This window comes from Mesoplodon densirostris, chromosome 12 (assembly GCF_025265405.1).
Source record: "Mesoplodon densirostris isolate mMesDen1 chromosome 12, mMesDen1 primary haplotype, whole genome shotgun sequence".
NCBI classification, from domain to species: Eukaryota; Metazoa; Chordata; class Mammalia; order Artiodactyla; family Ziphiidae; genus Mesoplodon; species Mesoplodon densirostris.
Window position 1 is genome coordinate 87,055,777 of NC_082672.1, and position 16,935 is coordinate 87,072,711.

A 16,935-nucleotide genomic window follows, 5' to 3' on the forward strand; every position below is an offset into this window, starting at 1 on the left:
AAACATGCAGAGTAAAAGAGACACACTTTAAATATAAGGACACAGAAAAGTTAGAAAGGGGTGGAAAAATAAAGTTGGTATAGTTATACTATCAATAATTTCAAATACAGCTTTAAGGCAAGGAGCATTACTAGAAATAAAGGAAACATTTCATAATGCTAAAGGGATTAGTCTATCATGAAGATGTCACAGTCTTAAATCTATATGTCCTTAATAGCATATCTTCAAAATGCATAAAGCAAAACAAGCAAAACACAAAACTTAAAGGAGATAGACATATCCACAATCAGAGTGGGAGACTTTGACACCCCTCTTAAAGACTGATCAAGCAAGGAGACAACATCTGAAGAGTTAGTAAACTTGTGCTGATTGTACACCCAACTATTCAAGAAATCATTCTTTTCATTTGAATATAGAACATTTGTCAAAATTGACCAGATGCTGGGACATAAATATAACCTTAACAAATTTCAGAGTTTGAAATCATTTAGAGAGTGTTCTCTGACAACAGTAAAATTTACTTAGAAATTGAGAGAAAAAAAAACCCCAGAAAAGCCCCAACTTCCTACAAATCAAATAATTTGTGTTTAAATAACCATGGGTTATAAAAGAAATTGCAACAGAAATTAAAGAAGATACTGAACTGAATAGTTAGGAAGATACTACCTATCAAAAGTGTAAGGATTAAAAAAAAATAAAGTGTAAGGATTTAGCTAAAGTCATGCTTAGAGGGAACTTTATAACTATAAATACGTTTATTTAGGAAACAAAAATAATAACAAAAAAATTAACAATCTGAGTTTCCATCTCCAGAAAGAAGATCAAACGTAGAGAAAAATAAAAGAAATGCAGTAATAAAGAGTGGAAATCAGTGAAACAGAAAATATACAATAGAGATACTTAATAAAGTAAATTTTAGATCTTTGAAAAGATTAACATACTTGATAAACTTTTAACAAGACTATTTGAGTAATACATTTGGTAAATCTTTAACAAGACTAATGAAAAAAATAGGTCAAACACAAATGAAAAATATCCCCCTAAAGAAGGGGAAATCACAGCTGAGTCTACAGACATTAGAAAGATAATAAGAGGGTATTATGAATAATTTTACAGATAAGTTTTGGGTGAAATGGACAAATTCCTGGGAAAATACGAATTTTTCAAAATAATAAAAGAGGAATTAGGAAACCAGAATAGTCAGGGATCAAAGAAATTTAATCCATTTTTATCAAGCATATATGGGGCAAGCCCTAGGCCCCTATGGCTTTACTAATGAATTCTTTAAACACAGTTTTCTTTGTTTTTGTTTTTTAATTGAAGTATAGTTGATTTACAATGTTGTAAAACACAATTCTTAAGCAAACTTTCACAGACAGTAGAACCAGAGGGAAAACTTCTAAATTCTCTTTAGCATAATCTTCATATCATACCTGTTTAGGATTGTACATAAAGCAAAATTACAGACACATTTTTTGTATGAGCAAGGATGGGAGAATCAGAAACAAAATATTGGAAAGTCAAACCCAGCAATATGAAAAGGCCAACATGAGGGTTTATTCCAAATACTCAAGGGGTGTTCGATGATCACATTCACAAAGGGGTTGCTACAATTCCCTACTTGAACAGAAAATGGCAAAAGCAATCTTATTATCTTATTATTTTAATAAAAACGTTTGTTAAAAGTCAATATCCATTCATGGTTAAAATTTCTTAGCAAGCTAGAAATGAAAGGGAATTCTATTAACTTGATAAAGAGTACCTTTATCTTGTTTTATAAACAAGATTTAATCTGATAAGGAATCGGTTATCTTGTAGTTCTGAGTAGCTACAGAAAGCCTGTGGCTAAAATATTTCCCAGTGAATTTTTTTTTTTTTTTTTTTTTGCGGTATGCGGGCGTCTCACTGTTGTGGCCTCTCCCGTCGCAGAGCACAGGCTCCAGACACGCGCAGGCTCAGCGGCCATGGCTCACGGGCCCAGCCGCTCCGCAGGATGTGGGATTCTCCCAGACCGGGGCACGAACCCGTGTCCCCTGCATCGGCAGGCAGACTCTCAACCACTGCGCCACCAGGGAAGCCCTCCCAGTGAAATTTTGACAGTTTTCCCCTTGAGATCAGGACTGCAACAGGATGCTTATACTTTTTTTTTTTTTTTTTTTTTTTTTTTTAATTTTTTGGGCCGTGCTGCGCGGCATGTGGGATCTTAGTTCCCCAACCAGGGATGGAACCCCTGCCCCCTGCCTTGGAAGTGCTGAGTCTTAACCACTGGACCACCAGGGAAGTCCTCAGGATGCTCATACTTAAAGGCAAGAGACATGACAATCATATGGATTCAAAAGAAAGAAATAGAACTTATCCGCAGATAGCATGACTTGTATATAAGAAAGATCAGTAGAATCTACAGGCAGATTATTAGAATTAAATGAGTTTACCAAGGCCCCTGGAAATATGGTCAATATACAATAATCAACTGTATTTTTATATACCAGCCACAGAAATTGATAATAATTGAAATTGATAATAATGGAAATAATATTTGAAATTAATTTGAAATATTATTAATTCAGAAATTGATAATATTTTTAAAAGCATCAAAAAAACCCAAACACCTAGGAAGAAATGGAGTGATGTGTGTGGAAAAACTTTATTCAGAAAAATAACAAAATATGTAGAGAAATTAAAGAAGATCCAAACAAATAGAAGCACATACCATGTTAAGTGATTGCCTTGGCTCTTCTTGGCCTTACAATCTTGAAGATGAATAAAGCTAGAGGACTTAATTATCAAATGTGTTGTAGGCAAGATGTGTCACAGGGCTGTAGGAATTAGAACATTGTATTGGTATAAAGATGGACATATAGACCAATGGAGCAGAATAAAAAGTACAGAAACATATCTGTTGGTCATTTGATTCAGGACAAAGGTGACTTTGCAATTCAGAGACGACAAGATGGACTTTTCCGTAAATGATGCTGTTTTAGTTGGGTACCACAGAAAATAATGTTAACCCGTAAAACACATGTCAGTTCCAGGAGGATTGCAGATCTACTTGTGAGAGAGAAAATGAAAAAGCTCTTAGGAGAATAGGTGACTATCTTTATGATCCTGTGCAGTCAAAGATTTCTTAATTAGAAAAAACAAAACAAAAACTCAGAAATGTTAACATTAAAAAAAGGCTGATAAAACTGGACTTCATTAAAATTAAGAATTTACTCAACAAAATGCCTCAGTAAGAGAATAAATCGACACATTTGGAGAAACTTATGGAAATTTGTATTCAGAAATATAAAGTACTGTTACAATCAAAAGGAAAAAACAGACATCCAATAGAAATATGGGCAAAAGTCCTGAAAAGGCACTTCATGAAAGAATATATCCAAATGGCTGATAAACATATGGCAAATTATTCAATTTCTTTAGACATCAGGACATGCAAAAAAAACCCCCAAAACCCACAATGAGATACCACTAAAGACACAGCATTCTGGCTAAAATGAAAAATATCCCTCAGAACCAAGTGTTGCCAAGGATATGGAACAATCCATCTCTCATATACTACTATTGGGAATATAAATTGGTACAACCATTTAAAAAAATTGTTTGGCATTATCTGGCTGAATCCTATGACCCAGCAATCACTCCTGTGTATATACCCAACAGAAATGTACAAAAGATAAGTTCAAGAATGTTCATAGAAGCACTATTTCTAATAGCCTCACACTGTAAACTACCTAAATGTACACCAGCCAGAGGATGAAACATTATAATAGGATATTTTCAACAATGAAAATAAATGACTTACAAATTGAATGGAGCACTGTGTATTCACCTCACAAACAATGTGACTTAAAAAAGCTAGGCCCGGGGCTTCCCTGGTGGCGCAGTGGTTGAGAGTCTGCCTGCCGATGCAGGGGACACGGGTTTGTGCCCCGGTCTGGGAGCGGCTGGGCCCGTGAGGCATGGCCGCTGACCCTGCGTGTCCAGAGCCTGTGCTCCGCAATGGGAGAGGCCACAACAGTGAGAGGCCCGCGTACCGCAAAAAAAAAAAAAAAAGCTAGGCCCGAACGAGTACATACTGTATGATTCTATTTATATCACGTGCAAAGATAGACAAAACCCATCTATGGTGTTAGGAGTCAGGTGAGTGATTGTCATATGGTGGTTAATAAATTGGAAGGGGGCCTGAAGGGTATGGGATGCTGGTAACAGTTTCTTATTCTGAGTTCTGGTTATACAGGTTCAGTTTTTGAAAACTGAACAGAACACTCACTTTGTGTGCTTTTATTGTGTATGTTATCCTTCAACAGAAAGTAAAAAAAGAAAAGAATGAAATAACAAAAAAATGCATTGTGTTCCCATTGATTAGTTTCTTGAATTTGTACTGTAGTGGACCTTTCTGTAGACTCAGGGAGAACCTTGGTGAGCTTTGGCCAGGGGGGAGTTTCTTTTGTTATTCAGGGCTGTCCTAACAAAGCTCAGCTGTCACACTGATGAGAAGCAGGACCTCTCATCCCAAGAGCGGTAGAGCTGCTCTTCCCAAGCCTTCCCAGGGATAAGAACTGTGGTTAAGTGTTGTGGGTTTGAACGGTCTTTCCTGCTGAGATAAAGACCACATTCAAAATGCATTTAGAAGTGAACTGTAAGCTAACAAGCAGTGGCCAGGCACAGTCCTTGAGCTGCTGTCCAGCTTGAGATGAAGATTCTTTTTTAATGAGTGGAAATTCAGAGAAGCTGCCCACAAAAAACAAAACAAAACTTGATTTTGGCAAGAGAATGACAGGCTTTGAAGGAAACTCGAGATTTCAAGAATCATATTGTCATTCAACTTAGAACGCTATGTTCAGCACTGCAAAAAAGAAAGAAACGACCATTTACAAGGTGTGGGTGATAGGGAAGAGAAAATTGACACCTAATTTTGACATTCTTACACTTTAATTGAAGATTAAATTATGCTAATTATCGAAATAAGTAAGGGTTTGCCTTTACATCCTGGCGGCTTTGATTTCTCTCTCTCTCCTGCTCTGCTTTCCCACATTCAATTCCAAAGCAGATCCTCCTGGCTTTGTCTACACAATATGTCCAAAATTTGACCACCACTTCTACTGCTATTACCCTTGATCCTGGTCCAAACCACTAGCCTTTCTCACCTGGGTTTTGGCTGTAGCCTCCCAACCACTGTCTCTGATTCTGTCCTATCCTTGCCATAGGCAGAGGTGATCCTTTGAAACATGAGTCATATAATATCCCTTCTAGTCTCAAAAGGCCTCAATGGCTTCCCATTCAACTCAGCAGAAAAGTCAAATTTCTAACCAAGGTCTACAGGCATTCACCTGATCTCACCACATTCCACACCCCTCTGCCCATCCAGCCTTCAGGAAATGCTCCTGGCTGACTCTCAACCAAGTGATTCTGCTAGGTCACCACTCAATATCATTTTCTCCTGAAGGCTTCCCCTGACCAGCTTATGTAATAAATACTGAGTCCCATCCTTCCTGCCAAGACTCCTTTTCACCTCTTCTTTCTTTTTCTCTACAAGGATGAACACGATCTAACATATTATGTAATTTTTGTATTGTTGATCTTCCCCCATTAGAAGGTAAATTTTGTGAGGGCAGGGATTTTATCTGTTGAATTCTTAGTCCCTGAAACAATGCCTAGCTGGAGGCTTGGTGTTCGATAAAAATTTGTTGAAAAATTATTAGGAATATCAGCAAGAGAAAGTTTGACAATATGCTGTGAAAACGGTTGTAATATTGAAATATTTTGAATTTGGTGCCTTTTCTTACTCTTGTTTTTTTTTTTTTTTTTTTGCGGTACGCGGGCCTCTCACTGCCGTGGCCTCCCCCGCTGTGGAGCACAGGCTCCGGACGCGCAGGCCCAGCAGCCATGGCTCACGGGCCCAGCCGCTCCACTGCATGTGGGATCCTCCCGGACCGGGGCACGAACCCGCCTCCTCCACGTCGGCAGGCGGACTCCCAACCACTGCGCCACCAGGGAAGCCCGCCTTTTCTTACTCTTGATGTTTTATACGAAAGTTCAAAAGTGACCCTAGAGTATTGCTCTATGAATAAATCCACAAATTTATTCTAAGTTGAAACATTTTTTTAAGTCTTAAGTTTTAGTTTGACCTTGTGTTTTATTTTTTTAATAAATTTTTTTCCTGATGGTGTACAGAAATTACTCATTTGAATTCTATTAAAATAGGACCAATATACCTATTCTAAAAATCAAAGTGAAATTGACTACAGTAAACGTCAGCCGTCTGTAGTTTCTGAGAAATGAGTCCTACGGTAATTACTTTTTCTACATAGATGAAAACTATTCTGTGTAGCCATTTTTAAAACTACTTAACCTTTTGGATGTCAAAATTTCTAAAGCCTTTCACTTATATTTTCTCAAGGAAAATATAATGTATATAATTTCATCTTTTAAAAATAACTTAGGCCAATAGAGAACAGACGGTGGTGGCCAAGGGGGAGGGAGTGGGGGAGGGATGGAGTGGGAGTTTGGGGTCAGCAGATGCAAGCTATTATATATAGAATGGATAAACAACAAGGTCCTACTGTATAGCACAGGGAACTACATTCAATACCCTGTAATAAACCATAATGGAAAAGAATATAAAAAAAGAATGTATATATATGTATAACTGAATCACTTCGCTGTACAGCAGAAATTAACACACTGTAAATCAACTATACTTCAATTAAAAAATATTAAAACTGAAAACGAAAACAAAACAAAACAAAAACTTAGTCCAGTTTAACTTGGATGTCATACTATATTGACATTTACATTTATTGAGGTATTTAGCTATTTATTTCATTGATGTTTTTGTGCTTAATTTTTATGGTTTTAGGCATTTTTAAACTTAAGTTTTCTTTTATCCTATTTTTTTGCTGTCACATTATCAGCAGCTGTGCATGGGATCCAGATGACCAAACTTTGTAACCGAGACATGTACATTGGCCAGGGAAGGCCTGTAAAGTTTTCTCATGAATTGAGAACACATGCTTCACTCTTCAAACCTTATGATATCAATTTGGGCTCTTCCAGAAACCTTCTCTTCTCACTTCCTTGTCTGCATTGCAGGTGGGTTATGGTCATGGAATTTAGAGCCAGAAGAGGTCATTCTGGGCCTGTTCCCTTTGGCCTTCCTGCTGGTCCCAGGAGTGACCTGTGACTTCTGCATCCAGCACAGCTCTTAGGCACTGCTTCTGATCAGGAGTTTTCTCTGTTCAAATGTACTGTGGTACAAGAAAGTGTCTCAAAGCCTTCCCCTCACCCCCAAGTATAATCTAATTTTTTGAGTATAATCTATTTGGCAGGTGTTCTTTTTTTTTAATTAAAAAAATTTTTTTAAACAAAGTTAGGACCTGATATAAAAAGAATCTTCTTCTCTACCCCTTCCACTCTTCTCTCCACCTCGCTCTCTTTTGCTTTCCCCCCTCCTTTCTCTCTTTTTTTTTTTTTTTTTTTTTTTTTTTGTGGTACGCAGGCCTCTCACTGCTGTGGCCTCTCCCGTTGCGGAGCACAGGCTCCGGACGCGCAGGCTCAGCGGCCATGGCTCACGGGCCCAGCCGCTCCACGGCATGTGGGATCCTCCCGGACTGGGGCATGAACCCGTGTCCCCTGCATCGGCAGGCGGACTCTCAGCCACTGCGCCACCAGGGAAGCCCCCTCCTTTCTCTCTTAAACCTAAATTACGTAGCAAAAGATGATGATGTGCCCATAGATACAAATGGTTGTTCTTAGGCTACATATTGAGGCATTTGTAGTCTCAGAGTATTTGGGGGTTAGGCTATCATAGGAGCAGGGCAGGGTCTCAGCGTTACTACAGTGTGAGACAGAGGCTAGAAGTCATTCAGCTGGGGCACGAGGGAGGGACCATAGCTAGGAGGGAGGGCCCAGGGTCCCTAGATTTACCATCCTTTCCTCCTATCCTTTCACCCGAATTGTTTCCATTCTTACTTCAAAAGACTTCACTGGGACCCTTCATTAAGGTAAGGCAGTAGGAAGGCTGGCAGGGAGGAGTGGGTGTGGAGAGGTTTTGGGAGCAAAGGGTCCTTCCATAAAAAAGGAAAGGGATGTTGTAGGAGTGCAACTGGGAAGGAGTTAAATGTTGGTCATCTGGACATGAGTAATTTATTTATAAAGAACCAAGTTTGCTTAGTCTTTGTATTTGCGCCTGGCGTTAATTAGTGTAACTGAACAGTGCAAAACGTTTAGAAGATCCATAGTACCACTGAAGATAAACATAAAATGTATGTCTTATATTTTATGACTTTAATTCTTACTTAATTCTGTGTTTAAGTTTGTTTTCGTTGTCATGAGGTTGGTTTAGACTACCATAGATTTCATTTTTATTAAGACGGCTAACATGAGCAAGGTAATGTTAAGGTCTATACTCTGCACTGAATGGCTCTAAATTGGTTTTATGGGAAAGTTGGAGAATTTGCCCTTAGGGAATCCACAATGGTGCAGTACTACCAGTTATGTACATCTTTTTAGTTGATTTCTTGGACTTAATTGAGTAGTTCAGTGATTGAATACTAGCTATTTTGCTTGAGGCTTTACATTTGTGAGGGAGAGGGGAGAATATGAGAATGAATGAGAACAAGACGTTACCAAGGGTGGGGTTGGGGGGGAAGGGGAGCTAGTACCTTCCATCACCACTAGAGGCCCCTCTTAAACCAAATTTCATGGTTAATATCACCAGGTTTTCATAGTGGGGCCTGGCTCCGTCATTGTAAATTAAGCATATTTTATGTTATAGTTCCACATAAGTAGTATGACAGTACTTTTATTCTAGAGCATATATTATAATGCAACCCAAGTGGTTTCTATAAAGTATATATTAGAACAACTATGATCTATTAGATTGGAAACAAATTAGGAATCTTTCTCTGCTCTTCACTTTCAGTCTCTAAATAAGCTTTTAGTGAAAACATGTAATCAAAGAATATGGCCAGATGAAAATTATATGTCTCCCCGGCAGTGCAAGGATATTTAGGTTTAAGATTATTACTGATTTAATTAACATGCGTTTAATCAATGAGAGCATTTATATTTTTCTGTTGGTAGACTATAAGGTTATTTTAAGTTATATGCTAAATATTACATGTATTTCTTTTGTGAGTATAAGCAGCTTCTAATATCAAAAACCTACTAAAGAAATGATTCCAAAATCTTTTTTAGACTTAATATTATCTGTGGTAAAATTAAATGCTTTCCTTTAAGAGTAATAAAAATATTCTCAGCTTTTAGTTTGGAATTATTTTGGATGTAGGTTGACCTCACCGAGAAAGCAGGCAGGCAGGGCAAGGTCATCCTGTCTGATGAGAATGGTTGTTCTGTTCCAAAATAGAAAGGCTGACAATTTGGAACTTAGTTCCACCTTCTGAGTTCTTGTTCCTGTTGGATTTTCTTTGTTGTGACCACAACTAGTTAGTTGTTATATTGAACAGAACAAGTTCTAGGTGGTTGGATGCTATATTTGGGATGTGACTAATACATTTATCTCCCTGTGTGGTGGCCTTTGGCCAATTACTCTGAGTTCCGTGAGGGCAGGGAGTTTTGTGTATTTTGCTTATTGCTGTATCCCTAAGGGTCTTGAAGAGTGTCTAGTATATAAAAGATCTGCAGTCAGTTTTTCTTGAATGATCATATTGAATTGCAAAAATGACATGTAATATGTAATAATAATTCAGTTATTCAGTGAAAGCAGTTAAAGGAGAAACTTGTAGTTCCTGTAGGAAAAGATACGTGGAGAGTATCACTCCTGCCACCTGGCAAATTTTTGGTATGACTTATGTTTTGAAGAAGATTAAAATAAAAAATGAGCACTGATCTAATATTGTGTTATATAGTTTATATAATGAGGCTTAACATAGTGTCTGGTAATTGGTAAATAAAGGAAGTTAAAATGATGTGTTTTACCATGTCTCCTTTGGTATTCATGACAGTTCTTCTAATTAGGCATTAGGGTCATTATTTTACAGGTGAGGAAACTGAGGTTCAGAAAGGTAGAGGAACCTGCTCCAGCCAACACAGCTGATGAGGGGCAGAGCTGGGCTCCACCCACATTGCTGGACTCAAGGGCCTTTCCCTTTTTTTCTTTTCTTGTTTTTTTTTTTTTAACAGCATGCAGCTTCTCAAACAGAGTTTGAGCAGAATTTTATAAATATTTTTCAAGATGTGATGAAATAACTGTGATTTGTGACATAACTTGAAAGTATAAAAGATACTGGCAATAGAAACGTATTTCCGGAGAGGGGTAGTACTTTTTCGTCCATGTTTATTTCATGTGGGCTTTCTGTCAGGACTCTCTATAATCTGATTTAATCCTTTCAGTTGTCCTATATGCTAAGAATTATCACTCCCATTTTAGAGATGAGAAAACTGAATCTCAGAAAGATTAGAAACATCCCTAAGCTTTTCTGCTAATAAGTGGCAGAACTACAGTTCAATCTCAGGTCTTAAATTCTTTTTTTTTTTTAATTGAAGTATAGTTGATTTACAATGTTGTGGCAATCTCTGCTGTACAGCAAAGTGACTCAGTTATGGCATACAGACATTCTTTTTTATATTCTTTTCTATTATGGTTTATCCCAGGATATTGAACATAGTTCCCTGTGCTATACAGTAGGATCGAGTTATTTATCCATTCTATAGATAACAGTTTGCATCTACCAACCCCAAAGTTCCAGTCCATCCCTCTCCCTCCCTCCTTCCCTTTGGCAACCCCAGGTCTGTTCTCTATGTCTATGAGTCTGTTTCTGTTTTGTAGATAGGTTCATTTGTGCCTTTCAGATTCCACATATAGTGATATCATATGGTATTTGTCACTTTCTGACTTGCTTCACTTATATGATAATCTCTAGCTGCACTCCTGTTGCTGCAAATGGCATTATTTTGTTCTTTTTTATGGCTGAGTAGTATTCCATTATATATATATATATATATATGTGTGTGTGTGTGTGTGTGTGTGTATATATATATATATATATATATATATATATATATATATACACACCACATCTTCTTTATCCACTCATCTGTCAATGGACATTTAATTGTTTCCGTGTTTTGGCTATTGTGAATAGTGCTGCTCTGAACATAGGAATGCATGTATCTTTTTGAATTACAGTTTTGTCTGGGTATATTCCCAGGAGTAGGATTGCTGGGCCATACAGTAGTTCTATTTTTAGTTTTCTGAGGAACCTCCATCCTGTTCTCCATAGTGGCTGCACTAACTTACATTCCCACTAACAGTGGAGGAGGTTCCCTTTACTCCACAAAGCAGAGATTTTTTTTTTTTTTTTTTTTTTTGGCCTTGCTGCGTGGCTTGTGGGATCTTAGTTCCCCGATGTGGGATTGAATCCACACCCTCGGCAGTGAAAGCGTGGAGTCCTAACCACTGGACTGCCAGGGAATTCCCAGAGGTCTTAAATTCTTGAACCCTGTTTTGTAGTAAAACAGTGCCTTCTGTTAGAGTAGTTATTTTACAGTTAACTAACTTCATGCTTTCAAATTTATCGTCTGAGTTTTGCTGATGAAATGCTTCTAAATCTGAGCTTGCAACATCTCTGTAATTTTCTTTTACATTTGTCCACCTGTATAATGCTTTTAAAAATATAACATTCGGGGCTTCCCTGGTGGCGCAGTGGTTGAGAGCCTGCCTGCCGATGCAGGGGACACGGGTTCGTGCCCCGGTCCGGGAAGATCCCACATGCCACGGAGCGGCTGGACCCGTGAGCCATGGCCGTTGAGCCTGTGCGTCCGGAGCCTGTGCTTCGCAACGGGAGAGGCCACAACAGTGAGAGGCCCGCGTACCGCAAAAAAAAAAAAAAAAAAAAAAAATATATATATATATATATATATATAAAACATTCTTACATACCGTATAAACCTTGTGAATCATACTATCATATTTTATTTCATTTGGCATTGTTTTTTTCCTTCTATATGGAACTGGAGAGAGAGCAAGATTAAACTACATAATTATGTTTTTCTATTTCTAATCCCTTTTGATGTGTCCCCTTATACAGGCATACCTCATGTTATTGTGCCTCCCACTATATGGTGTTTTTAAAAATTGAAGGTTTGTGGCAACCCTTCATCAACCAAGTCTCTTGGTGCCATTTTTCCAACAACGTTTGCTCACTTTGTGTCTCTTTGTCACATTTTGGTAATTCTTGCAGTATTTCAAACCTTTTCATTATTGTTATATTTGATATGATGGTCTGTGACCAGTGACCTCTGATGCTATTATTGTGATTGTTTTGGGACACAAGGACCTGAGCCCATATAGCTGGTGAACCTAATCCACAAACGTGCGTGTCCTGACTGCTCCACTGACCAGCTCTTCCTGTCTCTCACCCTCTCCTCAGGCCTCTCTCTTCCCTGAGACACAGCAATATTGAAATTAGGCCAATTAATAACCTTACAGTGACCTCTGAGTGTTCAAGTGAGAAGAAGGGTCGCACGTCTCTCACTTCAGAAATGCTAGGAATGATGTGGCTTAGTGAGGAGGGCACGTCCAAAGCTGAGACAGGAAAGCTAGCCCTCCTGGGCCAAACAGTTAGCCAAGCTGCGAATGCAGAGGAGTCCTTTTTAAATTTTTTCCTTGGCTGCAGGGCTTGCGGGATCTTAGTTCCCCAAACCCGGGCCCTCGTCAGTGAAAGCACAGAGACCTAACCACTGGACCGCCAGGGAATTCCCGAGGAAGAGAAGTTCTTGAAGGAGATTAAAAGAGCTAGTCCAGTAAACACATGAGTGATAAGAAAGCAAAGCAGCCTTACTGCTGATATGGAGAAAGTTTTTGTGGTCTGGATAGAAGATCAAACCAGCCACAACATTCCCTGAAGCCGAAGCCTAATCCAGAGCAAGACCCTAACTCTCTTCAATTCTGTGAAGGCTGAGAGAGGTGGGGAAGCTGCAGAGAAAAGTTCGAATCCAGCAGAGGTTGGTGTGTGAGGTTTTAAAAAAAGCTATTTCCATAACATCAAAGTGGAAGATAAAGCAGCAAGTGCTGGTGTAGGAGCTACAGCAAGTCATCCAGAAGATCTAGCTGAGAAAATTAATGAAGGTGGCTACACCAAATGACAGATTTTCAATGTAGACAAAACAGCCTTCTGTTGTAAGAAGATGCTTCTAGGGCTTTTATAGCTAGAGAGGAGATGTCAACACCTGGCTTCAAAGCTTAAAAGGAGAGATTGACTCTCTTGTTAGGGGCCAGTGCAGCTGGTGACTTGAAGTGGAAGACAATGCTCATTTATCATTCTGAAAATCCCAGGGCCCTTAAGAATTATGCTAAATCTACTCTGCCTGTGCTCTGTAAATGGAACAATAAAGCCTGGATGACAGCACATCTGTTGACAACATGGTTTACTAATTTTAGCCCACTGTTCAGATATACTGCTCAAAAGAAAAAAATAGATTTTCTTCAAAATATTACTGCTCATTGACAATGCACCTGGTCACCCAAGAGCTCTGGTGGAGATGGACAACGAGATTAATGATGTATTCATGCCTGCTAATATGACATCCATTCTGCAGCCCACGGACCAAGGAGTAATTTTGACTTTTAAGTCTTTAAGAAACGCAGTTCATAAGGCTACAGCTGCCATAGATGGTGATTCCTCTTATGGATCTGGGCAAAGTCAATTGAAAGCCTTCTAGAAAGGTTTCACCATTCTAGATGCCATTAGGAGCATTTGTGATTCATGGGAAGAGGTCAGAATATTAACACTAACACGAGTTTGGAAGAAGTTGATTTCAACCCTCATGGATGACTTTGAGGGGTTCAAGACTTCAGTGGAGGAAGTCATTGCATATGTGGTGGACTTAGCAAGAGAACTAGAATTCAAAATGGAGCCTGAAGATGTGACTGAATTGCTGCAACTTGATGATGAAACTTAAATGGATGAGGAATTGCTGTTATGGCTGAGCAAAGAAAGTGGTTTCTTGAGATGGAATCTACTCCTGGTGAGGATGCTGTGAAGATTGTTGACATGACAACAAAAGATTTAGAATATGGGATAAACTTACTTGATAAAGCAGCAGCAGGGTTTGAGAAGGTTGACTCCAATTTTGAAAGAAGTTCTATGGGTAAGATGCTATCAAACAGCACTGTATGCTACAGAGAGATCATTTGTTAAAGGAAGAGTCAATTGAATTGGCAAACTTCATTGTTTTATTTTAAGAAACTGCCAGCAACCAGCCCAGCCTTCAGCAAACACCACCCTGATCAAGTCAGCAGCCATCAGCACTGAGGCAAGACCCTCCACCAGCAAAAAGATTATGACTTGATGAAGGCTCAGATGATTGTTAACATTTTTTGAACAATAAAGTCTTTTTAAATTAAGGTCTGTACATTTTTTAAAATTTATTATTTTAATTTATTATTTTTGGCTGCATTGAGTCTTCATGGCTGCGTGTGGGCTTTCTCTAGTTGCGGCGAGCAGGGGCTACTCTTTGTTGCGGTGCGCAGGCTTCTCATTGCGGTGGCTTCTCTTGTTGCGGAGCACGGGCTCTAGGCACGTGGGCTTCAGTAGTTGTGGCTCGCAGGCTCTAGAGTGCAGGCTCAGTAGTTGTGGCACACGGGGTTAGTTGCTCCACGGCATGTGGGATCTTCCCAGACAGGGGCTTGAACCCGTGTCCCCTGCATTGGCAAGCGGGTTCTTAACCACTGCACCACCAGGGAAGCCCATGTACATTGTTTCTTTACATTGTTTTTTTAGACATAATGCTATTGCACACTTAGTAGACTACAGTATATTATAAGCATAACTTTTATATGCACTGGGAAACCAAACACTTTCTTGTGAATCACTTTCTTGTGACTCGCTTTATTGCAGTGGTCTGGAACCCAACCCACAATATCTCTGAGGTATGCCTGTACACTTAAATTATTTGAGTTCCACTCAAGATTTTCATTTCATTTAAACTATCTGCTTTTGCTTTTAGGAACAGCATGAAAAGAAAGAAATTCATCACCTCATTTCCTGGTTGAACAAAGATCATAGGTACATTGTGCTCTGAGGTTTTTTGTTTTTTTTTTTTTTTGCGGTACGCGGGCCTCTCACCGTTGTGGCCTCTCCCGTTGCAGAGCACAGGCTCCGGATGCGCAGGCTCAGTGGCCATGGCTCATGGGCTCAGCCGCTCCCTGGCATGTGCGATCTTCCCAGACCGGGTCACGAACCCGTGTCCCCTGCATCGGCAGGCGGACTCTCAACCCCTGTGCCACCAGGGAAGCCCCTGTGTTCTGAGTTTTAACATTTGAGGTGTAACGTAAAAAAAAAAAAAAAAATGTACATTTGTTGACTTTCTGTGTTTCTCTTTGATGGCCGTTTAACTTACTTTCCCATTAAATTGGTACTTACACTTGATGAAATTGTAGTATTTATGCTATAATCTGTAAGATTTTCTTGTCTTTCTAAACACCCCAGTTTTGCAGTTAAAATTTAACTTAAAAATTATTGAAACTATGGTCTATAAAGGTTTTAAAAAATAAAATTAGGATGTATACCACTTCCCTGTTTAATTTATCTACTCCAGAATGGAAGCTGCTACTATCAATCATGGGCAGTCAACCTTTCCAAACACCTACACTTCCTGTCATACACTTCTCTTGATTTTTCTTCCAGGAGCTTGGTTTTTCTCTCTATTTGTTTATATTTTCTTTTATATCTTTAATTAAGCTATATAGTTTCATACATAGCTGTTACATTTTGTTTATTATTTTATTTTTAAAATTTGTTTATTTATTTATTTTTTGACCATGCTACACAGCATGTAGGATCTTAGTTCCCTGACCAGGTATCGAACCCACACCCCCTGCAGAGGAAACGTGGAGTCTTAACCACTGGACTGCCAGGGAAGTCCCTTAAGTTTATTTTATAGTATTTTATTTTTGTTGATATTGTGAATAGTATCATTGTTATTACAGTTTTCCCTTTTTCACCCTTCCTTTTTTTTTTTGAGTGTGACAGTAGAAGAGATTAAGATAAAGTAATACATTAACATGGTAACCAAACATACAGTACAACGGAGCTTGTAATGCAAAACAGTGTTTCCATCCCTGTCCCTAGGCCCACCCCCTAAACACAGCCACTTTATTTTTTTTATTATTGAAGTATAGTTGATTTACAATGGTTTAATTTCTACTGTACAGCAAAGTGATTCAGTTATACATATATATATATATATATACATTCTTTTTCTATATTCTTTTCCATTATGGTTTATCATAGGCTACTGAATATAGTTCTCTGTGCTGTACAGTAGGACCTTATAGTTTATCCATTCCATATACATTACATCTGCTAATCCCAGCCTCCCACTCCAACTCTCCCCCAAGCCCCTGCCCCTTGGCAAGCACAAGTCTGTTCTCTATGTCTATGAGTCTGTTTCTGTTTCGTAGATATGTTCATTTGTGTCATATTTTAGATTCCACATATAAGTGATATCATATGGTATTTGTCTTTTTCTGTCTGGCTTATTTCACTTAGTATGATAATCTTAAGTTGCATCCATGTTGCTGTAAACGGCATTATTTCATTCTTCTTTGTGTAGTAATATTCCATTTATATATATACCACATCTTCTTTATCCATTCATCTGTTGACGGACATTCAGGTTGTTTCCATGTTTTGGCTGTTGTGAATAGTGCTGCTATGAACATAGGGGTGCATGTATCTTTTTGAATTAGAGTTTTGTCTGGGTATATGCCCTGGAGTGGGATTGTAAACACAGCCACTTTTAACCATTTCTCTCTTTTGTTCTTCTGATGGCTCCTTCCGTATCTCTAAGTAATACATTGTACATTTCTACAGAAATACTCACTAAAAATAACAGGATTAATGGAAAAAATAGGTTGGGCAGACCACTTAAAACCTGTCACTTTGTAACTGGAGCAAGGAAAAGTTTGTA

At 38.6% G+C, this 16,935-nt stretch overlaps 1 protein-coding gene across 7 annotated transcripts in view; it reads left to right on the plus strand.

Annotated features, from left to right (window-relative positions):
* Nucleotides 1-16,935, plus strand: part of BCKDHB (branched chain keto acid dehydrogenase E1 subunit beta) — a 292,585-nt gene that overhangs the window by 90,929 nt on the left and 184,721 nt on the right. The window contains exons 9-10 of one of the 7 annotated variants that reach the window (XM_060115042.1): nt 14,971-15,029; nt 15,113-15,313. The exons of 5 other annotated variants lie outside the window; for them this stretch is intronic. In XM_060115042.1, coding sequence (XP_059971025.1) covers nt 14,971-15,029; nt 15,113-15,272 — 219 coding nt within the window. In that variant the 3' untranslated portion in view covers nt 15,273-15,313. Of the gene's footprint in view, nt 1-14,970; nt 15,065-15,112; nt 15,314-16,935 lie in introns of those variants that run through there. One more of the 7 variants, XM_060115044.1, reaches the window with a different exon arrangement.